This window comes from Pygoscelis adeliae, unplaced genomic scaffold, assembly GCF_000699105.1.
Source record: "Pygoscelis adeliae isolate BGI_AS28 unplaced genomic scaffold, ASM69910v1 Scaffold167, whole genome shotgun sequence".
Classification (NCBI taxonomy): Eukaryota; Metazoa; Chordata; class Aves; order Sphenisciformes; family Spheniscidae; genus Pygoscelis; species Pygoscelis adeliae.
The window spans coordinates 8,469,830-8,496,389 of record NW_008825428.1 but is presented as its reverse complement, the minus strand read 5'-3'; the positions used below and the strand labels follow the sequence as shown (position 1 = coordinate 8,496,389).

Here is a 26,560-nt window from a genome sequence, read left to right as displayed (position 1 = left end):
GGGGCCTGGCGTCCTCTCCCCGCTGGCCCTCGGGGGAACCTGCCAGAAGCATCCGAGCCGGCTGGTGCAGCTCTACTGCCGGATGTGCCGCCAGGCGGGGTGCGGGCAGTGCGTCTCCGAGGAGCACCAAGGCATCTTCCACTCCGTCAACCTCATAGACACCGTGTACCAGGAGGAAAAAGTAAGCGCGGCGCTTCCCCTCCGCCCCGGGGGTCCGGCTGGGAGGTCGGGCTGTCCCACGGGGGATCCCACCGGGCCCGTGTTGCTTTTACTCAGAAACTCGGGGTAAAACAGCGTGGTGGGCAGGCGAGAGGCAGCGAGGGAGTATGCTGCTTTCAACCAGGAGTCAGGATTTGCTTGTGGACTGCGGGGCGTGCCTTCCCCTGCTGCCGTCAGACTTCGTCCGCCACATATGGGGGACCAGGCGATATTACAGTATCGACAGATCTGAACCAAGCTCACTAAAGCACCTGAAGAGTTGGGGGGGTTTTTTGTTTGGGGTTTGGTTGTGGGTTTCGTTTTTTTTTAGTAGAGAGACTTGCAGTCTTTGCTGAAAAAACACACCGATGCTAAGAGTTTATTGCATGTCTGGATCCAGTTTTTCCAAGTTCAGGAAGATGCTAGTCCTACTAACAAACAAAATATCGGTGGGTGGGGGGTTTTTTTTATAGGCTCTCTGAGCTGGCATAGGTAATTTGGGTCATGATAATTACATATTTAGAAATAGATGGTTTAGGTAAGTAAGAATTTAATAAATGTAAAACTAAAATGCACTCCTGTTTGCGTGAAGAAAGCAACTGCCTGGCCTAATGGTTGGTTGGCTGGTTGTAGTGACAGTAGTTGTGATTTTTGCCAAAATAGCGACCGTTTGGGTAGAACGAGCTTTTCATGCCCTCTGCAAATTGGATGCAGGATGGCATGTCATCTGCATGTCACTTGACTACGGTGCAGTAATTGAAACAACTGCAGGGCAGTGATGAAGAGTATAGGTATAAAACTTTAAGTACAGCACTGACTATTCTTTAAGCCAAAAGTTGCTTTTGCACTGATGCCTCCTGCCTTGCCCATCACCAATTGCATGTCACTTGGGGAAACCAGGGGAAAACAGTCTTTGCACTAGGCTTTCTATGTAAAACTTAGTGATGATGTACTGAGGTAAAGGCAGAAAAAACAGTGATAATCTTACTTTAAAACCAAACAGAAATAACTTAGTTGTGGACGGCTTTCTATTTTACTGGTGTGAGGCATTAAAAAAAAAGTGAATATTACACAGTTACTTGTCAAACTGGAATAACAGCATTAAAACATTGTGATAGATGTGTGTGTGGGGAGAGGTTAAAAAAAAAAAGGCCGAGGGAAACAATGTTTTAACTATAAAGTAACACTGTAGCCATTCTAGCAATATGCATTGTAGGTGAGCCTAAAAACACTGCTTCGAGAGAGAGAAATAGAAAAAGAAAGTTTGTGTACTGATCCAGGAAAGCATTAAATGTTATTAAGTGATGTTTTGAATCACAACCTTTGTTTAATATGTTGTACAGAACATCCCATGATGTGATTCTAGATAACCGCTGAAATGTATTTATATTATGGAGTGGACAAAGTCGTAGTAAGTATTTCGATTGTCTTGCAGTTAACCTTCTTCAGCAGTCTGAAAAAAATGAGAATAATAAATGAGAAGCTGATGAATGAAATCTCAAGTCAACCGAATGATACGGATGTGAGTTACAGATGCTGGATATTTTTTATATATATATGTATATATATAGATATATGTCTTTGTTTCTTTTCTCATGATAGGTTAATCACAACATGGAGCATACTGGTGCTTCTTGTGGCATAGATGTGCTCTGAGCTTACTTAGGGAAGTGACTCCATGTAGACGTTGCTACTGCGTTTTCATCTGTTTTTATGATCTCATACTTCTAGATGATGCTGAACAACGATGCAGAGATAATTGCACTGGAGTTTGGAGAAATTTTCAAAACCCTGGAAATGAAGAAACGGCAATTGCTAGAAGATGTTGAAAATCAAAGAAGTAAAAAGGCGAAAGAATTTCAGATTTGGAAGAAAATGAAGGAAACTCACAAGAAGACCATTGAGAATTTTTTGAAGGATTGTGAAAAGCTTGTCCATGAGTGTGATCCTCAGCGTTTCCTGGAGGTGATGGCCTTCTTGTAATTATTTGATATCAGTTGTATAATGAACCTCAAGTGTCATATAGAGCCTGCTATATTGTAGATTATGATTATGATAATGACTGGATCAGGAAAAACAAATTCAACAAATGAAAAATACAGCCTAAAATTATTTAACACTTCATACTTTTTTTTGTAACAGCGCTTTTCATTTTAGAAAAGTTTGAAAAGCTTTCTTTGCAGCTTATCAGTGATATTTGGTGAATTCAGTAGACACTTATTTTCTTCGCTGAAAACTAATGAAATTAATATTGACTGTATAGCTGTTGCTGTAACACTTGCTACATTATGCCACCAGCTGTGAAAGTAAGCTGCCTTGGTGCTGGGTAGGGAGTTATTTACTTGTATTGCCTTCGGAAATGTCTCACATCTATTTGCTTCTTCATATTTATTTTCAAATGCTTCGTGTATTAAGCACTTTCATTGCATTTTTAAACTTGTAAGATATTAAAAATGCTTTTTGGGGAAAGATTGGAGCCAGAACCGATAACTTGTCTGTGCTGCGCAGTGGAGTGCTGTGTTGGGCTACGTGAGCTAAGGTGATTATACTGATTTTAAAACCTGCTGTAAACTTTGCGCCGAGATGTGCAATGGAGATAAATCAGCCTACTCAAAGCTAGCTTAGGTACTTCTGATATACAGTGTATTACGTAGTATATACACTTCTGTATACAACACCCTGAAAGTCGTCTTTGTAGTGTCTAAGGGAACTGCAGAGAAAACCACTGTTTCTGATTTAGAGATAAACGCTAGAGGAACCCAAGACACAAGCTTAATCTTCACTGTTACCTAAGATAGCGTAGACCTTTTCATCTCGTTTATGTCAAACACTGTGGCTGCAGTTGTATGGAACTTAGGCAGATAGTAGATAGGGGGCAAAGTACTTAAATAACTACTGACTTTTGTGTTTTCTTTAACTTCAAGGCTTATGCTTTCCTAAGAAACCACAGCATATTGCTGTTTTCTGCAATAGGTCTTTTTGCTGCCTTCAGATAAATGAGAAGCTAAGAAAGTACTTAGTTTGACTAAGTTTCTGGTAACAAGTTGTTAAGGAAAATTTCGCTATTACCCAAAGTAAAAGTGACTCGTGCTTTTGGAAGAAATATTCTGACTCCAGTGATTAGTATGCTTTAAACTTAGCACCTTCCCACCTGCCCCCCATAACAGTACACAACTCATTCAGTGGGGTGGGGTTTTTCTTGTTGTTTTAAGATTCAGTACAGTGAGATCACCAGGTTTTTATAGGGAAGCAGTGAGTCTATAATGCAGTCAGTGTTTTACTTTTCATTACCCATTCTTTGGGAAGTGTCACTTGACTACAGCGCAGCGCACGTCATACTGCCATTATCTGGCTGATTTAAAACTGAAAGACAGCTTTTTTTTAATCTCAGTGTAATAGCATCTTGAGAGCAGGTAGCAGAGGCTTCCCTCACCAAGAAATACAAAATAGTCTTTCATTTGAATGTTTACAAATATCTGAACATCTGAAATGGATTAGATAACCATATGGGTCATGATTCATTATTTGAATGCCTTCATTTGGCTCTGAAGGAGTTATTTTTGTCTTTAACACAAAATATTACAAGATAAATCATTGTCCCAGACATACTTTTTTTTTTGCAGTTGGATGGTCTTTTTTCGTTTCTTTTTTGTTTTGAATGTTAACAGGTTTATTTCCTATAGTTCTGTGAAATTGAGACAGGGAGTTCAGTCTCTGAAGTATTTTGATAAAGCAATAATCTCCTTTTGAGAGTTGGAGGAAAACTCATTCATATCTTAAAAATTCTTGTTTTATTTATAGGTGGCCTGTGGCTTGAATACAAGGTATATATATTTTTTTTTTTCATGCTTTGTTAGTTTTCTAGTGTAATTTTAAGGTTAAAAGCTAAGAAAACAGTTACTTTGGATTATGGTCAGATGTAGCAACTTAAAATGAAAATAGTATTTAGTAATTAAGACATTATAATGCTTTCAGATTTGTGGGTGCTCTGTATTCCAAATTTTAGGAAATGTGTCAAGAATTTTAGTGATGTACTATCTGGGATTAGAGAAAATCAATCTTTTGAATTGGCTCCCTGACAAAAACTGAGCATAGGAATTCATTAATACGTGGTGATTGGATATTTTTACATATCTTATTTAAACTCGGGAACACTGAAGCATGCCTGTAGCTTTTACGGAAATCTTTTAAGTCTTAAGAGCGTGTATGGAGATTCTGCAGTGTCTTCATTTTTGTGTTTGCAGTGCACATACACTGTATATTTCTTTCTAAAGATTCTTAATTACATTTCTTATCACTTTTTAAGCAGAGCTTAAGAAAGAATATTGGAAATGGAGTTCTTTAAAATATGTTGTGGTTCAGACTAACGTTAGCAATGCCCTCTGAAGAAAGAGTATAATTTAGATTCAGGTATGGTACACTAAGAAAAGTGGGGGGTTTCTAATCTTTTTGCTGAACTACAGCCACTACTTCTTGCAATTTTCATTGTGTATGAAACCTAATTCAAGTGAATTGTCAAGTAGTAAGTTTTAAGAAAAAAAATCTAGGAAACTTGACACTTTATTGAAGACTTACCTTTGCTGATTTCTTCTCCCTCTTAGTGATTTCTTTTTAAATTTTTTTTTTTATTAGGCAGGTGTAATTTAGTTGTTGGCATGTGAGCCTTAAGAAAAGCATTTAAGTTTGGTATTTTTTTTTCCTCTTCCAGAATGAAAACTCAGCTTGACCTGATGAATATAGCATCCAGCTATGAAAAACCACCAGAGTATACTCAAAAGAAGATGGATATCAAACCTGTGGTTAATGAAATCTTGGCTTTGAAGTTAATGCCAGTTAATGTAGGCGTTGTTAAAGGTAGGGAAGAAGGACTTAATATAGGACAAGATTCAGGAAGTCACTCTAGGAACCTGCAACTTGTGGAACTAATTGCTAATAAAAAATCTGAAAGCATCTGATCAAATTAATGGATGATAAATTCATCAAGGGCTTTTAAATGCATTTTATGAATGTGCTTTCTCTAGAAAGTCCCTAGGCTGTATTTTTGGAAGCTGGGGAAAGCATCATAAGTTTCCTATACAACCAGTATCACCACTGTCAGCAGTGTGTTGCTGAACTAGATGGGCATTTGTTGTAGTGCAATATGAGCATTAACTACGCTCTGATTAAATGCTTTTACCTCATAGGAGAACATGTTAGGTTTCATATCGGGGCAGGCATCTCCAGGCATTTAGAAAACTTCTTACGCAGGCCTCTTGTTTTATATCACAGAAGTTTCGACAAGTACTAGGGTCTTACTTAGGGCAATATACTTTTGTTCTTAATTGGAATCATGTTTAGATGCACAGGAACCTTTCAATATTTTCCATACTTAATATGCTCTCCGCCAGTATTCTTGTATTCTTCCTAATAGATCTACCTTCTGGAGGAAGTGAGAACTCAACACAAAATACTCTATTTAAAAATAATATAAAGCAATGGCAGGACCAGAAGAATATACCCAACACATTTCTTGTAAGTTATTGTCTATGGGGCTACAACACTGTACTATTGTATTTTGTCTTACGAAAATGAACTATAATGTCTGCTGCAAAACATTTTTCAGCCTGTAGCAGGACAGGAGGAAGCACTAGCAGACGGTAGCAGGATCTCTACTCGCTTAATGTCAATATCGGAAATGTCAGCGTTTCAAAACATGAGTCATGAGGTATGATTGAACATCTGTTGTAAGTATGGCTAAGTTACTATTTGTTATGACAACTTTCTAAATAAGCTTTCATAATCTCTTTCAGTTTTCGTAGTAGAAAGGTACCCTTCCAATCCTAGAATGTAAATCTGACTAGGTTATTAAAGCTGTCAGGATTTTACTCTTCTTTTTCTTTTTTCTTCAGAAAGCTGGAACTTAATCTTACTACTGACTTCAAATACATATTTTTAGATTTTAGTGTGGCTTTTTGAGTCACATCTGTAGCTTTCTAATCCAAATAAGCTTCTCTATTGCCTAATTGAAGAGGAAGTCATCTGCCTGTGTTCTGTTTTCTGAAGATAATAGAATTCACTCTTCTAAGACTACCTAAATTCCTGATAATTTGCCATGAAACGGAATCCAAGCTCTTTTTTGTTTTGTTTCCAATGATCTAGTTATACAACTAGATTTTTTTCATTTACTAGCAGTTCCATGTGGGTGGCCGAGTGAGTATTGTTCTGTACAGAATGATTCTAGTTACAGTTAGTGAAGCATGGCTGGCAGTGAATCACGTAACGTATGTTCTGAGAATACCAATGGCAGATGATTAAATGAAAAAGTTGCTTAGGTCCTTTAAATACAGAATTATTTTGCTTTTGCTGTATTATTTTGGAGAACATCTGTTTTCTATTTCCATTAAGAATACAATTTATATAGTTATTGTATCTAGTAAAAAAAATCCACCTAAATTGGTTTCAGATGGTTATTTTTCATGATAATTTGAGAATTTGTCACTTAATGTCTAAGCTAGTGTTTTTAGCTATTTCTGGTTTTGGCAGTGACTTTAAATACAGTTTTCTATAGTCTCCTATTTCAAAACCTACTTTGTCATGAGGGTTCCATGTGTATCTTGTTCAATTGTTTTTAAAGAACTTTTTTCCATAACGACTTGTGTTCTGTTGCCTTCTAGCAGCAATGGAAAAATACATCATAAATGCTATAGAATATACAAAAACTCTTCTTTGGTCTTAGGATTGTGTGTTGGTTTTATAACCTTTGAATCCACAAATGCTGTTTTACTTAATGTGATTCTTTGCTGCAATTGTAGGAGTTACGTTACAAATACTATATGGAACGTCGGAAGCTCACCAATGAGTTCAAGACACAAACTTTACCTGCAAATAAAAAGTACAAATTTGTAACTGCTGAGGCTTTGAAGGATAGGTCCTCAGGAACACCTTTTGTATCTTCACCTACCAAAGCAAATAACACAGATAAAGTAAAAATGGGAACCCTGCAAAGAACAGATGGCTTTGAGAGAAGCTTTTCTGGAACCAGTAATCACAGCATCCCATCCACAAATATGAACTTTTCTGAAACAAATGGTGACTTAAAATTATTTCATGAGAGAAGTTCCCAGGAAGTAACCGCTCCAGCCTTATCAGAAAACTCTAACGACTTAGTAATTAAAGAAAAATTGCCAATGCAGGCATCGGCAGTTATTGTTTCCAATGAAATGGACACAAATTCTTGCACTTCATCCGGCTTAAAACCAGCAGCATCAGCAGCTGTTACTGTTTCAAATTCAGAATTTCTAGATGTTTCTGCAGAGACACCTTCTGCTTCACCTTTTGCTTTCAGTGCATCTAACAACTCATTACCCAGATTTATTAAAGATACAGGTACGTTTTCCTTTAAAAAGAAAGACAAGAAATATGTTTTCCCTCAGTTTTATCTAGGAAAATGTGATCGTGCGGATAAAACTGATAACCAGGATGAAAGCAAATTTAGAAAACAGTGTCCTGTAACCAAAACCACAGCTTCTGATGCTTCAACCACTCCTAATTTAGACTCAGCAGAAAGTGAGAAGCCAGGTATTTTGTTTCCCTTTGGCAATTCAGAAAGAGATTGTTTTGCAGGATCGAGAGTCAGCAATTCATTTACGGTTTTACCATTATCCTCATTTTTTAGCCAATCTGAGAAGCCATCTGACAAAAATACATCATCTCACGTGAGAGAAAAAACACTTTCTGCAAAGGAAACTGCAGAATATGGTACACAGAAACCATCTGTCTTATGGGAACAAAAAGCTAATGCTTCAGAATCCATCACAACTGTAGCTTGCAGTACTTCAGAAACCAACGCTGCAGCTGGGGTGCATGATGCCTCCGAGTCCCCCTTTCTCCCCAGTAATTGTGTGTTTTCCTTCAAAAATAACTGTTTTCAGTTGCCTTCACCAGTATTCTCATTTGGAAGTATTGTCAGAAATCCCTCTGATCTGCTGACTTCCTCTGTGTTTTTGTCTGGAAATGGTACTGAAAAAATGGAAAAAGAGAAGATGAAATCTCCTGACAAAACACCTCTAAACCGGGGGAAGCCTGTATCTTCAGAGTGTGCAGCGCCTGCTTCTGGACATAGTCATCCAAAATGTGAAGGTTCATTCTTTCCTGTGAACTCCTCTAAGAAAACTGAAAGTGCAGAAATGCTTGCTGATAGTAATTCTTCTTGTAGTCAGCCTTTATGTTCAGTTGTCCTTCCTGTTAAATATGAGAACGCATCTTCCACTCAACTTGTTATTACAGCAACAAAACAAGAAAGGAAGGTAAAAGATGAACAAAGTGAAACTGTTGCTGAAAACAACTGTTCCTGTCCTAGAAGGGAAGATGAACCTGAGTCTGTGCAGTTTCAGAATGCAGCTTGTTCTGTTCCTGGCATATGCAATGATCCATCCTCAGGAGGTTCTGTGCTTACAGTAAATGAGGCAGGAGGAATGCCAAGTGACAGCGATTCTGACACTGAAGAGCTAAGTCAGACATCCGTCTCTACTGACACCAGCAGTGCATCAGAATATTTTTCTGTTGCTGAAGACAAAATATCTACTAGCAGAAAGTCAGAGACATGAAGAGAGAGTGAAATGGAAGATAACTATGCTTAAATAAGCTGGAATTAAATAAATGCTACTTAACACATTAAAAAGTGGGGATACCTGTGATTTTACAGCTGTTATTCTCCCTGATTCTTGCCAATTGAGGTATCTCTGTGTTGAAACGTAAGTGCTTATCAGCAAGTACAACGTACTAAAGTGATTTTTATAGTACAAACCCAAACTGAAGAAACAACCAAAAATGTCATGTCCTGTTAAAGGCTCAGGTATGACCACATATGCTGTATCTTTGAGAATGCAGACCTTCTGAGAACTGCCACTGGGGTATGTGTGGGTGGTGGGGGACTGAGGTGTCCCAGAAAGCAGGGTCAGTGAAGCCTCAGCCACAGGAAGCAGTAGATCGCTGTTCCGGTACAGCAGCACTTGCGGTAGGGTTCAATCGGTAAGAGTACAGACAATAGCATTCACCTCCTAGGCAGGGAGGGAGGAGAGCCATGGGGAAAACAAAGGATGTTGAAGGGCATTACCAAAAACTGTTTTGCGTATCTCCCTTTGGCTGTTTTCTTTTTCTATGATGTATTTAATGTATATTGAAGGTGCAACTTCTAGTGTAACTTCAATAATTTCTCTTATGCTTTTGAAATTGAAACACCACATCAATGTTCTTGTTATACGTTGCAGAAGGGTGTCAGCTACACTTCTGAAATGCTGCCTTTATGAAAAGTAACTGTCACAACTGATTTTCAGTTCCTATTGGCAACAGTTTGGGAATCGGTGGACAGATACTGACTTACTGTTTTGATGAAAACATTAGGAGAATCTAGCTTTTAAAACACAAAATCTCGTTTTAGAAAAGGAAAACAGCACTTCTCACTGTAAGTATTCATGATCTTGATACTGTAAGTATTCATGATTCAGAACTCACTGAATTTTTAGTCTGTGGAATATACAAAGTGAGGATAAAAATGCCATCTGTTCTAACTTATCAACCTTTTTGTTGCATCCAAGAGATAATTGTGCTTTAGCTATTAGAATACGCAGACAGGTAGTACGACTTCACATTAAAGCACCGTTTCATTTAACGTTCACTCTTCAGCAAGAGCTGGTGCAAGATTTCAAATAAATTAGTCCTGCATTAGGTAGATATATCAATGGGCAAGTATTAGATCAGAATGCAGAATGTTTACTATCCCCTCAGACTTTTTCACTGGCAACTAGACAGTCATATTTTCTTTAATAAAAAATAAAAAATTTCCAAATGATCTTTATAACTTCATAAGAGAAATATTACTAAGTTTAAAACTCTGCAAGGCTTACCAATATACTTACTGTGACAGAATACTTAGAAAGACTATTCTTGGTTTAGCAAATGTTGACCTAATTTTAATTTGATTTGCATTAAATTCTTGGCCTCAGTTTTTCTGCGGCAGTGCATTCCTCTATTAAATATGCTGAAAAATAGTTTCTAGAATTTATAAAACTTACTGATCTTCCCTTTGCATCTGCATTATAGTAAGGAAGGTGGTGAAAATTCTCTTTATGGTTAGTTTTATAGTTCTTTATGTTCATCTCAAGTCTTATTGTATTTCAGTTTTCTCCTAAGAATTGTTCTGCTTTTATCTCTAGACGTTCTTGTCATGTTCTTCTGCAGGTGTAGGAGAGAAGTGTTAAAAATGTATTAAGTTAAATTACTGGAAGACAAAGGCTGAGCGATAACAGCAGAGTGTGTCATGGGTGGAGGTTGATCTCACTATAATGAAAGTGAGAGCAATGGAACAATTTTAGAGACACAGATAAGGCACCTATAAAACTTGTTGCCAGAAGGTTGTAGAAAATGTTTTTCTGCTACAGTGACAAAAAATAAATTCCTAATGAGTTAGGGTTATTCAGAAACCCTATTGAGTTTCTTTAAATTGCTTATTTTCAACGTATCTTCTGTTCATTTCTATTACAGTGTTTCATGAGAGTTTGATAAAGTTAAGCTTTAAAGCAGATACTTTGTCTTTTAGTGAAAAGACACCATTATAGAATCATAAAGCAAATAAACAGACTATTGATACACTGTTTTTGAAAGCAGAAATTGGTGGTGTGGGGGTTCAATACAGTCCTAGGACTGCTTTTCAAGCACGGCAAGTTGTTGTCTAAGTGCATTATAGCTCAGCATTAAGGTTTTACAGCGGAGATAAATGGTAAGCAGGATATTTTATTTATAATAGGTCACAGTAAAATTACAGTCCACCCAGATATTAAATCAGTAGAATTATCGATTTTCTCATATTTTCACAAGTTGATTCCTTGGTCATTTTGACTTAATCACTTGGTCATCTTTCATTATTGACTCGTTACTAAAAGCCATAATAGGAGTGAGGTGCTTTTTATATGCATTACTAAAAGTGAAATGTTGACTGCTGTTACTAATGCTTTAAGAGACATTACAGTCTTCAGCATATAAAATTAGTAGCCTGTGATAGACCTAATAAGTTTTGGTTTTGAGCCAGGATTTCATGCTTACTGGTCAAATAACTGAGAACACAATAGGACCAATTTCTGACTTTATTCCTTGGCCAATTAATTGTGTCTTAGCTGAAAAGATTACTCCATTTCTATCGAGGAAGCATGAATGTGGAAAGGTCTAAATAAGGTCACTTCTACCCTAGTTGAGGAACAGTTGTGCAAGATTTATCTACATATGGCATGACTTGCCAGACAGTAAAGAATAATTTGAGTAAATTTTATTTTCCAAGCAAAGTTAAAGCAGTCTTTTCTATCTCTATATTCCATTTCTGTCATAATTTTGTTTCACACATTAAAAAACTGGAAGGAAAAAAGAGTTTAAGTCAGTTGATGGTAGCTCAGCAGCACTACCTGACTACGTACAGGTTTTCCCTCCAGTATCTCCTGGAAACATGTTGCATGTAGTTTAATAATGCCTAAAGAGATTTCGGAGCTAATTTGAAGAAATGGGATTCTGAATGGTCCTTAATGCATGTTTTGCTTATTACCAATAGAGACTAACTTACATTATAATGATGACCAAGATAGTAAAATTGTGTGTGGCAGTGAGGACTGTTGTCAAAGCCTAATTTTCCTAGGTTATCTAAACATTAGTATGTGTGCATATATTTTTTTCAGACTGCAAGTAGACTAAAATGTAGTGTTAAACTGAAGAATTTTCAGGAATAGTATGAAAATACTGCTGAAAACTTGGCTCTTCCCAGCAAAAAAACAAGAAAATAGTTACGAAACATATTCTACTAAACTCAATTTGTATTGCAAGGGACTCTTTGACAGTATGCTAGAGGTGTCCTGGATCTTTCTGACTCTTAAGGATACAACAGGTGAAAAATGAAGCAACTCTACATATGGTTGGAATATTTTATTAACCAAAATTAATTGTACAGATACAAAACCCTCTTATACTTAAAACTTTGTAGACTAAAACTGCAGACCGGTTTAAAAACTTTTATAATTGTTCATGAACTTCATAACTTAATAGAAACCTTGGAAAATAATTAGAACAATTTATTTTATTGTAATTGCCAAAGTAATTGCTGAACATCCTTCACAAGTGGGATGAAAGTTTCCAATGCTGTCCTATTGAAGGGCTAATCTCACCAGCTGTCTGAACTGTGACATTTGTTCAGCATATTTCTGAGAGCTGTCTTAACGTATATATCACTGCCTAAAAAAAAAGTGCAATTGAAAGATATGTGCAATTACCTAGTTTTCTAATCTATTAGAAACAATTATTTAGTTGACATTGGAGCTGCTAAAATGTCAATGTGTAAGGGTTAATTTTCTACAGTAAACTTTGTATTACCAATATTGGATATTACTAAAGCTTTATTATGAAACATTTGATAACTCAGACCTAATCACTTCCTAACTTAAAAGGCAGCTGATCTGTGTGGTAAAAGTATGATGCACTGCTGCTTTTTTTTTCCCCTTTTTTCTTCAGGTAACACACTTCAGTTTCTCTTCATAGATTTCACCCAGTTGTTGAAATGCCAGTAGAACATTATCATTTGGATCATCACACAGTTCACTCAGTGATGTTCTGTTTTTTTTTAAAAAAAAAAAGCATTATTTCATTTTAAGTTGCTCTGAAGATGAAAATATATTGTATATTAAAAAGCACAAGTTTATCATACCCAATAGACTTAATGAGGAGTGAAAAATCCTTGAGTGCATAGTAAGCATCTCCTTCATTTAACCTAAAGAAACAAAGAAAAAAATTCAAATGGATATGCACTATAACATACTGTTTCACCTTTAATAAACCCTGCCACATAGGTTGGGTAAGGATGCAGAGAGCATATGCTATGGCCTCAAACACAGACATACTAGTTTATTAGGATTACTGTAGAATAACTGTAAGCTTAAAATAATGCTGTAGACACACATTTCTATAATTAAACATCTAAAAGACTCATGAGGAATATCTGGAAAGATAATTTATTAATATTATCTTGGGAACATTGTTTCAACTGAATAACTAACCTGTCACAAGCTAAACTGGAATGCTATGCTTCAGACGAATCTGCTGGCTAAATTGAGCAGGAGATGGTGTAAGCTTTCTACAGATGATGAAGACCCTATATTTTGCAAAAAGTACCACTGATTATTGAAAAGCAACTTAATAAACTCAGTTCCTAGTAATTAAGAATACCACATTTGAAAAAAAAAAAATTGCCATCACTATTGTGTTGAAAATAATAGAATTCTAGAATGGTTTGAGCTGGAAGGGACCTTTAAAGATCATCTAGTCCAACCCCCCTGCCATGGGCAGGGACATCAAGGTTTTTTCACAATGAAAATGATCAGGAAAGTCCCTGAAATGAGGAAGCCCAATGCAGTGGTCCAGAAGATGGCAACACAGTAGCAGAGAGATGTCAAAAGTTTGGTCAAATAATAAAGACAAACAGAATAAAGGAGGAATTCATGATCAGTGTTAAAAAGATACAGGCAAGAGAGTGTAAAAGAAAAGATTAAAACTCCAGTTTTGGAAAATCTAGAGCATAAGTAATCCAGGAGAAAAGAAGAGAGGAAGACTGCATGTACCACAGGCTTAAACATGAAAATATGATGAGATATGGCAGCAGTCAACGAGCTTGGGCACAGATTTTTTGGTGGGTGGTGGTTTTTCTGCCTTTGAAGAGAGATGATAGTATGAATTATCAGGACAAGTTGCTAAATGCTTAGGAAAGATTAGGAAAAGAGGAAGTATTGAAGCAATACTGTTACAAATACTGAATTACTGGCAAATTTTGCTTTGCTACTGTGAAAGTCAGGTTTCTATGACGACAGTATTCCTGAACCAGAGAAGAGTTTGTGTTTTGGATGCCTCTATCTTTTGACAGTGACCATGAATCCCTCCTTTATTCTATTTCTGCCTTCATTATTTGACCAAGGTTTTGACATCACTCTGCTACTATGTTATCATCTTCTAGACTACTTGCACTGGGATTCATCATTTCAGGGACTGTCCTGATCTTTTTCATTGTGAAAAAACCTTGATTAAATAAAATAAACTTCTGGAGAGCCTGTCAAAATAATCTGTGTCACTGAAGTCAAGACTTTGCATTTATGGTACTGTTTTGAATACCTGGCTAATACTTCACAGCTATTGCCATTGGACTTAAATGTAGTATATGTTTTATTCTCATTAAAACATTCAACTAATCTAATCATATTTAACAGCTATTCCATCCCTAAGTTCTGGAGGGAGAAAGCTTTAAAAACAAAAAGATGTACTTATGTACCATATTGTAAACAATGATGCTGTTTAACTGTATTACAAATAGTAGTACATACCAGTTATCAGTTGTCAATGCAATCAAGGAGCCATGCTTATAAAAGTCCAGTGCATATGCATTGAGTGGCCTCCTCCTCCCTTGATTATCATACTTGTTCAAATAAAGCCGGGGGCAGTTTGTGGCATTAATTCCAAGGGAACGTAAGACAGCCTGAAAAAAAAGAGACATATCTGTTGAATAGCTACTGTGGTTTTGTTTATGTGCCTATTTTATCAAACCTACGCCTTTAGACCCACAGCTGGAAAGTTCCACACTTCTAATCCTGGACCGCTCCAGGAATCTGCACAAATACATGTAGGCTGTAGACAGAGGAGGGAGTTTGTTAATAAAGTGACTTACGCTGCCAGAGCAGCTCTAGGATGTTCTGAGTAATTTCAAGTTTGACTAGGTCACTGGATTTCTCTTGAGTTTTAGATGAGGATTTTTCCATATGCATAGATCGTGTATTCAGACTCTCACTGATGCTTTGAATGTATTAATCAACCTTAAGCATGGAACATTTTAAGAATGAAGGTGAATTTCAAATCCCCGGTTGTACGAATTTAATTTTTTCTATTACAGAATTATGAGTCATGATAATTCCCTAATGCTACAAAGCCCATGTAGAAGACAGCAGGAAAATGCAAGCTGACAGTAAACATGTTGATGTATATTACAATTAAGCTAATTCATACGCTATCTAACGTAACTGCTGAAATCCTAGTTGAGAAGCAAATGATCAATGCAATAATACATCCTTTTGCTAGGATCCTTGAGACTACTGTGTCATTGATTTAAAAAAAGAAAACCAAACTCCTGATGTGGAGAGAACAAACTGGGGATATGGTTTGAATCTGAAATTTTAGAGTAATTTACTTGTCTCAGAGTTGAAAGGAACAGAGGCCTTGCAAGAAAGCAAACTGTTTACAGATTTTTTTTCCTACATCCATCTATTCTGTTTCTTGCACTGTGATAATGTGGTGCTACTCAGTGCTGATTTTTTTTTTTTTGAGACCTTTCAAATTGTTTCTCCTAAAGAGTGACACTTGAGCATAGTGCCATCATATTACACAGAGGCAAGAAGATTGTAACAAAAAATTCTTTTTATTGACCTGTAATAAAATTCTGCCCCCCATGAAACAATAACTTACTTTATTTATGATCTCCCCATGAAATAGATCGTTATCAACCACTCCAGATAAACATGCAAAAGGTGAGATGGCAGATACACTTTTGGTGTTGTCCATCAAAGAAGATGCTAGTTCAGAGCCATGCCAATTCTTAGACGTAAAATCTAGACAAGAATTTGCAAATACAAGGTAAGCTATGCAGACACAAGCTCCCTTTCAGCAATCTGTTTTAAAAGCAAGGAAATTCCAGTTCAGTAGATAATGATAGGAAGTAGAGTTAATCTTCTAAACTTAAATCCTTCTTGATAGATCTTTGTTTCTTTTGTTCATAAGAACCTCTACACAATTGATTATAGTATATAAGAAAGAGCTTTCTAGTGGTGAGAATAATTACGTCTCAATCCCCCCCTTGCAACTTAAGCCTTTCTCCTTGACTCACCTGTAGCCAAAATTGCTAACAGCATGCAGCTGTGCCAAAAACAAAGAGAATGTTACTATTAGAAGACTTATTTTACCTCTATCTTTTATTCTGTCCTATGTTGAAGAAAAAGGTTTTTTCAACCTGTATTCACAGGTATCAATAGCTAGACATCTAATAATTTTTATTGCTATCCTCTGGACTCCTAGCCAACATTTTTCTTGAAGCATGGAGCTCTGAAGAATGAATATTCTAACTGAGGCCCTGTTAGGGCTTAAGTATGTGAAGGTTGTCACATACAAGCACTCTGCTTTATGCAACCCAGTATGAATTTCTGTTCTTACAACAGCATGGCATTTCAGTTGGCTTATGGTCTGCCTGTAACTTCAATCACTGTCTGTAGAAGACCTGTCTAGTTATTTCTAAATATATATTCCAAATATATTTGTACTTTTGATTTTCCTTTTCTAAATAGAAACTTTTTCTTTCTTTCCAAATTATCAACGATACTTTCAATCCTTACACTGCAACCTTTTCTGCTTTGTGTTATGGTAAGTATGCTGTAGTTACACTGTTTATGGCATTCATAAAAAAATCTCATCAGTTTGGCATAGTATTTTTTTTGCAGCCTCGCCCCAAGTTACGGGAAGTAAGTACAAAAGTCTCCACCACCTCTTGAGCTACAGGACATGGTTTGATCTTGTGTTTCTTCCTCTGTAAATCTAATGGAAAATGTTTCTTTCAAAGTTGAACAGCTTCAGCAAAATGGGGAGAATGCAACCATATTACACCTTCCATTTAACCAAGAAAATTTACCATTCAAGTAGAATAGGAAATTCAATTTCCCCAGCTCACATCCTGGGTAAAAGTAGCATTAGTAACACTAATATATATAAAGGAATATACATCCTGAAAATGCAAGGCAGCCCATGCTTTGGTCTTCTAATTTGGAATTCCATCATTCTGTGAATTACAGCTCTTCATCTCCTACGTTTTTCAGGTAACATACCAGGGTGTGGGGTCCCTCCATTGTTAAAACAGGCAATCTTAAATTGAATATGAAAAAACAGGATTTCACTGTAGTGTTGCTAATGTTATACCATTATGCAGCACTGTCCAGTGCTCTGTACTGGAACTGGAAAACTGCTATTTACCATCTCAAGCCATACGTAGTATTCAATCTTGTTTTGCATTCACCTTATCTGTTTATCTCCCCCCATGCCTCACCTTTGTATTCCACTTTATACAAAACTTTCTATGATCCAGGTATCCCCATACTTGAAACTCAAAGTAGATGATAAGATATGGTAGCTTGTAAGGTGATTTGGGCTTTTTTTTTTTTTCATTTGTACACAGCAGAGACTAAAAAAATCACTGTACCAGTGTAGGAAAAAAGGATGAATAAATACAGTTATCTGCTATAACTAAAGTGCTTCCTTACTGCAAAAATAGTATTTTTGAAGGCATGTTATTTTTAGAGGAGCTAGGCAATGGGACAGTGGTATATCACATTGCTTTTATATCTCTCTTCCAGGAAGTAACGTGAGATTATGTAGCAGTTAAATATTTTTCACCCAATGGCAATCCCTATTGCTTGGTAGTTTTATAGTCATGCCTTTTCATATTGCTTTGGTTATTGGACATCATTTATTGGCATAAGCAACTTAGTTGATTTAACAAATGGTGCAATGTTTTTAACTGTTACTTCAATGTTAGGGCTGTTCAGATGTTGAAAATCTAACCTTTGTCAGACTCTGAAAGCAATTCAAGTATCACACGCGTTAGAGGATCTGCAAATGCATTCATGATTAGATAAAAAGGCTTTTTTTCAACAATTACACTTAATATATTTTTTCCTTTTATAAAAAAGTCCCTTTGATTTTTATTTCCTCTACAAAATAAACTAATAGCAACTAAAATGATCCTTTTCCTGTACAAAACTTCCACCACATACAATATGATCTATAATGCCTGTAAAACAAAAGTGAAATAGAAACTGTATCTCTTTATTAGCATGTCTGAAGTCACCATTTTTTTCTTTACAAAATAAGAATTAACCAAACTTTCCTAATAAAATCAATTTCACAGATTATGAATATGCATTAATTTTTCACTTCCTACCTGTCTTTGACAGTGGAAGTCTGTATTCTTGTTCGGTATCTGCCAGCTTGGCAGTTGTCAGAAGAAAATGAGCAAAATTTTCCTCTACTTTGGTGTTGTACTCATTTACAGCATCTGCAAAATCTTCTGGCAGATCTTCTAGAAAGACCTGAAATAACATGCAGATTATTGCTTAATTCAGGTAATTTCTCCAAAAGTGTAAGTTCTACATTGGTGCATACATAAAGTATTAGTACACACATAGCGTATTAGTAGAAAGAAGGAGAGTACAGCTCCAAATTTTACCCAACTTATCAGACTGCCTGACTACTAGAATTAAAGGATCTTAAAGAAGAACATGAATTTCATGCAGAAAAAGGCATGGAAGATAAACAGTAAGTACAAAATTCCTAGATTTTTACTCACAGAGTACTCAGCAAACAGCTCTATTAAAGATGTTTCAGCTAGCTAAAAAGGGACTTTTGAAGGGCTGCCTTTCCCAGATCTTGTTTTGCATATCTTGGTGTTCAACAGGTTCCCTGCCAACATGACAGACTGATGCTTTTCTGCCATTATCCACAGCAGTCCTGTAATCCCTCCTACATGACTAGCCACTTTTCAGAAACAAGTAACATTTTTCCTCTTGGAATGCTTGCTGGAAACTGGCCACATAAGCATCTTCATCTGGAAGAAGTTTCCTTTGGTGTTCCAGCCATAGCTGTGTCCTCCAAAATTTTAAGGCTTTGCATAGAACAGCCAGGAAGAGCACATTACAAATGTTTCACTTTCTGCCTGTACCCATGGTGGGTGCATAACTTTGTGCATAACTAATGTTAATGCTCATCCTACTAATATTGTCCCATTTTTGGAAAAAGCCCTAAGCCTACAGTGTCATGTACCACAGAGCATGCTGGTGTCCTGGGTCATTGGTATGTGTCACAAAAAGCTACAGCTCCTTAGGCAGAGACAAGATTCTAGCAGAGTGAGGAGAAGAAAGTAAATTGCCATTTGGGGAAGAGATACTTGAGTTGTATTGTATAAAGAAATGTGGTGTCATTTATACTTCCAGGTGTTGCAATATCATGACAGGTAACTATATAATCATGTCATCACTAAAACATACTTGAATAATCTGGTACTTTTCATTTAACCTGACAGTCAGCTGCTGCTTCTGTGGTTAAATGAAGGCTTCTTTATTTTAATCCAGCAAATACTTTCTTCATTATTCTAGCTACTTGTATTGCGTCTAGGTGGCAAAGTGTTGGGGGAGGGGCACGCAGTTCAGGGCTGGCTGCTGTGAAAAGAGGCCAAGGGCTGCCCCATGACAGACATGGCCAGCTCCAATGGCCCCGCCGCAGGACTGAGCTGAGCCCATCAGGCACAGGTGCAGCACCTCTATGAAAACTTATTTAAGAAGGGGCAAAAATGTCACAGAGGCAGAGTGAGAAGCTGCAGTGTGAACACCAAGATCAGAGAAGGAGGGGGAGGAGGTGCTCCAGGTGATGAAATGGAGATTCCCCTGCAGCCTGTAGAAGAGACCACAGTGGAGCAGAGATTTCCCTGTAGCCCTCTCAGTGGAGGCAGCCATGCCGGAGCAGATATCCACACTGCAGCCTGTGAAGGACCCCACACCAGAGCAGCTGGATGTTTCCCAAAAGAAGTATAGCCCATGGAGAGCCCACACTGGAGCAGGTTTATCCTGAAGGACTGCAGCCCACAGAGAGGACTCACACTAGAGCAGGGGTGCCATGTGAAGAGGAAGGAGCAGCAGAGTGAGCTGTTAAGACTCGACCACAACAACTCATTTCTCATCGGCCCTGCACCACTTGGGGTGGGGGAAGGTAAAGGAGTCAGGAAGGAAGGAGTACAGTTGAGCCTGGGGAAGGCGGGGGGCAGAGGGAGGGAAGGTGATGTTGAAATTTTTATTTTTTGTTTCTCACTACCAAAATTATTTTAATTGGCAAAAAATTAATTTAATTTTCCACAAGTTGAGGCTGTTTTGCCCATGATCATAACTGATAAGCAATATCCCTGTTTTTGTCTCGACCCATGAGCATTTCCATCCTATTTTCTCCCCCATCCTGTTGAGATGGAGGAGTAAGAGAGCGTCTGGGTGGGCAGCTACCTGCTAGCCCACCAGACTACTGTACATCCATAATGACACTAGTCATTAGTCAACAGACAAAAGGAAACAAGTTCATTGAAGTGTTACACAACATCAGTTACAGTAAAGACCAACGCTTTCTCTACCTTTGACTGGCAAAATGTATGTTTACATTTCATTGAGCAGGCTGGAAGATATTTTCTCCCAAATAGGTTTGCTAGAATGAGCACTAGCTTTTCCAGGACATCTTCTGAGAAAACAGTTGAGCCTATGTCAAAAGAGAAAGTACTTGGGTTAAATATGAAAGTGTAACTTTTTTTTTTTTTTTTGCTTAAAATAAAAAACTCCTATTCAGGAGTTTCCTTCCCAGCCGCCATTGTCATGACAGAGGTTATGCAAAACTATGTTGGATAAAGATCAACTCATTACATACAAAAAAAATCTGGTAGATAATTAAGCAACTAATATGTACAAACTAATACTGTATTCTTATATGTTCACATACTGCAGTATATCTCAATGCACAGAATGGATTTTACTCATGTAATGAGACATTAGTAGTACTTCATTTTTTTTAATTTGTTGATATTCAGAGTGGTCATCCATCTTATTTGCTACATGGCATTCAAATCTTGCTCTGGAGTCAGAATTATGAATTTTTCTATGTATAGTATTCTTTTCTACCTCATCAGAACGTTTCACAAACAGTAAATTTAAGTAAGTTCATGATACTATCATTGCCTTATGTGTGCCTTGGCTTTCTCAGACAGAAATATAAGCAGATGCAGAGTGTGTAGAGGCAGAGGCCAAGGATATGAGGATGAAGGTTAGCCAAGCAAAAGGTGGCAGCAGCAAGAAGGCACCCAGAAAATTTCAGAACCATTGGGGTTACAGAGCCTGCCATAGACTGCAATTAAGATGCGTAGAGTATTATTTACCTTTAATTGGCTGGCACAATTTATGGAATAAACCTTTCACAAGAAAGCTCACTAAAACAAAATTTGAAGGTTCGTAATAGTACAAGTGTGTCACAAGTCCAGCAAATCCTATGGGGTTACCTTCTTGATCCAAGTAGCCCTATTTAATTTAAAAGCAAAAAAATCTTAGTTATGAAAGATGAACTTGGTTATGACAAAAATATAAAATGGTGGCATTCAGAAGAATAGTCCTTCAACCTAATGCATAGGTACCTACTGAGGCCATTCGGTTTCCTCTGAAAGGCAAAAATTTGTCCCTACTGCAAAACAAGTCACAAACTATTTGAGTATTTCCATGGGAGATCTTCATCTCCCTGTGCAAAGCATAGATCTTGACTTCATAGTTTTAGCACTGATTTAGATCATGTTGCAAATGAAAAGTGCATACAGTCACCAAAGTAAGATTTGATGCAACTTTGATTAAAAAAACCTATTAACCCAAGTGGTTGATGGGATAAAAGCACAGCAAGCAGTGACCTGTCAGATGTGTTGCTGCAAGATGATTGGGTGCTAGAAGCTTATATAGTTTCAAAAAACAACAGGACAAGCTCATGGAATAAAACTCCATCAAAGGCTATAAATTCCAGGACACCTCTCCTGTCAGAGATCACTCTGCATCATGCCCTGTAGGGAGTATCCAGAGAATCATCATTATACGGTTGCCCTTTTTTTTTTTAAATACACTTCCCTGGAAAATTATTGGAAACAGGATACTAGGTATGTGGGCCAGGTTTTGTCCAGTTCTTACGCTAACTGTAATTTTTCGGAAATGTTACTAATCTCTCTTGTACACTGACTAGATTCTTCTCTTCAATGGGAATATCAGACTCCTGGTCTCACATACAAGGGACACCCAGCAGAGGAGGCAGAAATGTCGGTTAGGGCTCCTACTGGGAGAAGGACTCGGAAACCTGGGCACAGATGATTTGTTAATGTAATCACATTATTGCTGCCTCTTACTGCCTGTAGTCCTGGGCTGTAACCCAAAATGGAGTAATGCATAAAAATTTTCCAAAATGGTATCCATCAAATTGAAACTATTACTATGGAGAGATACACCACTAATGTTCAGTCTTCTCTAAGACCTGCTTCCTAAACTTTTGTTAGAGATATAATTTCTCTCAGCATTTTGTCATCCTCAGTATGTTTTAAACCCCTATCATTTCACACGCACGCATCTTCGTATAAAATATAAATGCACAACTTTTACTTTCCTAATCAATTTGTAATCATATAGACCATACCATAAGATTTTCCCTATTGAATTTATTTGGTAACATAAGTAGCTCAGAATTAACCTCAAACTTAAAGCACTCTAATTTTATCTGTTTCCTTAAATTTCTTTCTAACAGAAAGAAATAGCCTGTTACTATGGAATATAAAATATATGGTTCTTTAAATGAAAGCATACAAACACAAACAAATGAGAATATGTAGATTTAAGGGAATGAGTTAAAACCTACCTCTTTGATAAGAAATTGCAAGGAAAACATAAAATAAATTTTTAATATTTCTGCATATCTTTCCTTTCTGAATGACATCAGTGAGTGCTTCAACACTGACAATGCCTGGTCAAACAAACAGGAAAAAAAAAAAAGAAGAAATTAGAAATCCAAGGGAATGTTGATATTGTAACAAGCAAAGAAATTCTATATCCAGATTTTACGCTTTGTTTCATCAATTGGTTTTCAGGGTAAAAATGTTGGGTGTGGGTTATGTTGTATTTTTATTTAAATTGAATGCCTAACTCCCGGAAATGCTTGTGAAAAAGTCCATCCTCTGTCTGTCAGACGTGTGTGCATTTTCTAAATTTATGCTGAGGTTTGTAAAGTTAATCACGTGAAATTCATATAGAGATCTAAAAGACAATAATTTAAATATCATTAAACTAAAACCAGGAAGTTTTAAAATTACTCCTTACACTTTAATAGCATTTTAATGTTTTAATATTTAACACAGAAGTTTACCAATTTACTTTGTTAGCTTAAGTAGATTTATATCTGAATTCATTCAGTGAGTCCTTGAAAATGAATGTCTGTATGCTAAAGTGGATGTAAAAAACAGATCATCTGGAGATAGGAGTTCCTTAATAATTACCAAAGGAGATCTCTGACCAATTTGTAATCATGATCATGGGTTGTTTACTTAAACCACTGCATTAAATGGCAAGAATAAGAATTCTTTGATTCCAGAGAGTTAGTATGCGGATTTAAACAAGTAAGTAATACATAGAATTTTCTCATTGTTTCAACTGAGATAGCATTTCATAGCTCCCCTCTTCCCTACGGAAATTTATGTTCACATCTTTTCCTCAAATAAAGCCGAAATTTTAAATATTGGAAGACACTCTGATTCTCCAAGTTAATGCAAATATTGCATAGAACAAGAGCCAGTAAAAATACCTCCCTGACAGTAGCACTCTTTCTGATGATAATATTTATTGCAAAGAATAAATGCATTAAAATGGACAGTACAATACTGTGGAGAAGGTGGCACAGGTATTAGAAGCAGTATAGCAGAGTATGCGATTTCATTTGGAGGCAGATTGCTTACTTCTGAAGTGCATAACTTTCTGCTCATGTTAAGGAGACATTATAATTTAATAAAATTGCTATTAAGAAAAAAATATTAAACCTTTGCTCTGGCGTCTGCTTTGTCATCAGCCTTTGCAGCCAGCAGCATGAGTCTCAATATTAAGGAAACAGTCAGAGGAAACTGGCCTTTCAACTGAGGTACGTTGGATTTGATAAGTCTTTCAACTTTGGGCAGTGGGATATCATAGAAGAACACATTTCCAATCATATCTTGTCCCCGTCTTCCAGCACGTCCTGACATCTAAGAATAATTAATAATTATATTATTAAAATAATAAAATTATTAATTATAAAATAAAATATACCAAAGATGTATATACTGGTACCATCTATACAGTCTTAATAAAGCATGTATGCAGAATTATTAAAATAATGTGTGCAAAATATGTTGTACCTCAAATATAGCTGGTTTACAAATGCGGTGTTTTATTTACTTTTTTAAATATGAACTTCCAAATTTGACAGAAGAACTAAACACTGGCCAGGATACTTATGTTCTCTCACATGTCTTTTTAACATTTATATTTCTTCAAGGTAAGTTTTAACTTAATTTATACCTGTACACCAGCTTTGTTTTCAAGTTACATTTAGCTCTGAACTATTTCTGGGTAGATTTGCGGCAGAGGTAGTCTCAGTGTGAATAAAGAGCAGAGAATATGAATGAGGAGTAGAGAGAAGCTGCCTAAAGGTGTATTCCCTTGCTTGGATCACCTTTTCTTGGTCAGGTCCATTGTGGGGACTTGCCCCTTGTACCAGATGATGTGGTAAAGCTGGAGTCATATCATTTATGTGCAGCAGAAGGGAGATGCACGTAGGTCTGGCTACCGCACAGATGCACCCACACTCTGACTCTGAGAGCTACCTGCCAGGTGATGCCATCAGGTGTATCATCTGGCCTATATGGCCCCCTGAACCAGAGGCAAACTGGCAGTACTTCATGAAAATACGGGTTTGAAAAGTAGCACAAGAGCAGGAAGCAGGGGCTACTAAAGAGGTTAGAGTCTCTCAGCCCACCCAGTAAGTTGTGCCATGACTGGAGACATTCTGCTTTATTGCATTTGCAACCTCATCTACACACTGCTGTCTTGCATTGTGTGGAGTGCCACTTCCAAGATGGAAGGAACTCAAATGTCCCTATTAATCCAGTCAGCAATCTTTCTTTTCCTCGTTACATCCCCACTGTATGTTCTTACAGCATATTTTTCACACATTTGTAAAACCCTGGCTAGAATGAAACAGCTTTTGTCTTTCTGGCTCCCATAACTGAAAGCTGAATCTATGCCTTTAATTCACTGAGCAATTGTAATACTTTCATTGCTGAAATAGGTCTTTTGACTACATACATTATTTTTGAGCTGGCAGTTCTGAAACATTAGTAAAATCACCTTAGCTAAAACTATTATTGTCACCAAAATGAACAGCTAAAACTCAGAACATTCCCAGAAGTATATGTAGAAGAAAAGACACTTTTCTGAATTTGTGTGTGATGACAGCTACATGTGTACTGTTCTTGTAATAAGAAGTACGTGCTCTATTTCCATACCTGTCTGTAGTTTAGGGCATCTAAAAACACAGAATCTTCAGCAAAGACAACAGATTTACATGGCATGTTGATTCCTAGAGCAAGTGTTGAAGTAGCTGTGACTACCTATAAAATACCAAACATGAGTATATCTATTAGAAATGGCAATATCCAATTTAAAAAAAACACCTGTAATAGCCAGCTTAAACCAACAAGAATTTTACTATCATTTTTCATATAGCTAAACTTTAATCTGATTAATTTAACAGAGCTATGAACATATATGAATTTCGCTCTTTAGTGTAGTTCATACAGCTATTACATATGCATATTAAACTTTTGTATCCTGAAAGTTTATACTACATCTTTTATGGAACACAACTTGAAATAATATTGAAATTGGACACAAATTAAAATATTCCATGAAGACAATACAAAATGTCATAATCCTATAGAGGTCATTTAGCTAAAACACATTCAGTTGGCTGCTGCGGTAAAAGGCAATAAAAATGTTTCTATAAACACATTAGCAACAAAAGGAGGGCTAAGGAGAATCTCCATCCTTTATTGGATGCGGGGGGAAACATAGTGACAAAGGATGAGGAAAAGGCTGAGGTACTTAATGCCTTCTCTGCCTCAATCTTTAATAGTAAGACCAGTTGTTCTCAGGGTACCCAGCCCCCTCCACTGGAAGACAAGAGACAGGGAGCAGAATGAAGCCCCCATAATCCAAGGGGAAATGATTAGCGACCTGTTACACCACTTAGACACACACAAGTCTATGGGGCTGGATGGGATCCACCCAAGGGTACCGAGGGAGCTGGCGGAAGTGCTCACCAAGCCACTTTCCATCATTTATCAGCAGTCCTGGCTAACCGGGGACGTCCCAGTTGATGGGAGGTTAGCAAATGTGATGCCTATCTAAAAGGAGGGCCAGAAGGAGGACCCAGGGAACTGATCCGGTTGGTCTGACCTCAGTGCCGGGGAAGGTTACGGAGCAGAGCATCTTGAATGTCATCACACGGCACGTACAGGACAACCAGGTGATCAGGCCCAGTCAGCATGGGCTTATGAAAGGCAGGTCTTCCTTGACTAACCTGATCCCCTCTATGACAAGGTGACCTGCTTAGTGGACGAGGGAAAGGCTGTGGATGT

General features: G+C 37.1%; 2 protein-coding genes across 2 annotated transcripts in view; one reads left to right on the top strand and one right to left on the bottom strand.

The window, feature by feature from the left end:
- On the top strand, positions 1-9,614 carry LOC103922559. The gene is made up of 8 exons (XM_009330711.1): positions 1-181; positions 1,634-1,720; positions 1,930-2,163; positions 4,000-4,022; positions 4,907-5,052; positions 5,609-5,709; positions 5,801-5,902; positions 6,990-9,614. The coding sequence occupies exons 1-8, from the start codon at positions 83-85 to the stop codon at positions 8,781-8,783; spliced, it is 2,586 nt and encodes an 861-aa protein (XP_009328986.1). The 5' UTR covers positions 1-82; the 3' UTR covers positions 8,784-9,614.
- A 2,695-nt stretch (positions 9,615-12,309) lies between these two features.
- The window catches only part of DDX60 (DEAD (Asp-Glu-Ala-Asp) box polypeptide 60), a 46,605-nt gene continuing 32,354 nt past the window's right edge, over positions 12,310-26,560 (bottom strand). Inside the window, exons 28-37 of the mRNA XM_009330710.1 lie at positions 25,427-25,531; positions 23,924-24,124; positions 22,753-22,857; positions 21,251-21,389; positions 20,459-20,580; positions 18,230-18,377; positions 15,712-15,854; positions 14,580-14,731; positions 12,917-12,979; positions 12,310-12,822 (exon numbers count right to left, since the gene is read on the bottom strand). Of these exons, the coding sequence (XP_009328985.1) occupies positions 12,720-12,822; positions 12,917-12,979; positions 14,580-14,731; positions 15,712-15,854; positions 18,230-18,377; positions 20,459-20,580; positions 21,251-21,389; positions 22,753-22,857; positions 23,924-24,124; positions 25,427-25,531 (1,281 nt within the window). The 3' untranslated portion in view covers positions 12,310-12,719. The remainder of the gene's footprint in view (positions 12,823-12,916; positions 12,980-14,579; positions 14,732-15,711; positions 15,855-18,229; positions 18,378-20,458; positions 20,581-21,250; positions 21,390-22,752; positions 22,858-23,923; positions 24,125-25,426; positions 25,532-26,560) is intronic.

Excerpts from the sequence above, each read along its gene's own strand:
- LOC103922559 (XM_009330711.1), top strand. The coding sequence starts at position 83 with ATGTGCCGCCAGGCGGGGTGCGGGCAGTGCGTCTCCGAGGAGCACCAA. Across the intron at positions 1,721-1,929 it reads GTCAACCGAATGATACGGAT|ATGATGCTGAACAACGATGC; the intron begins GTGAGTTACAGA and ends TCATACTTCTAG. Across the intron at positions 5,903-6,989 it reads TTCAAAACATGAGTCATGAG|GAGTTACGTTACAAATACTA; the intron begins GTATGATTGAAC and ends CTGCAATTGTAG.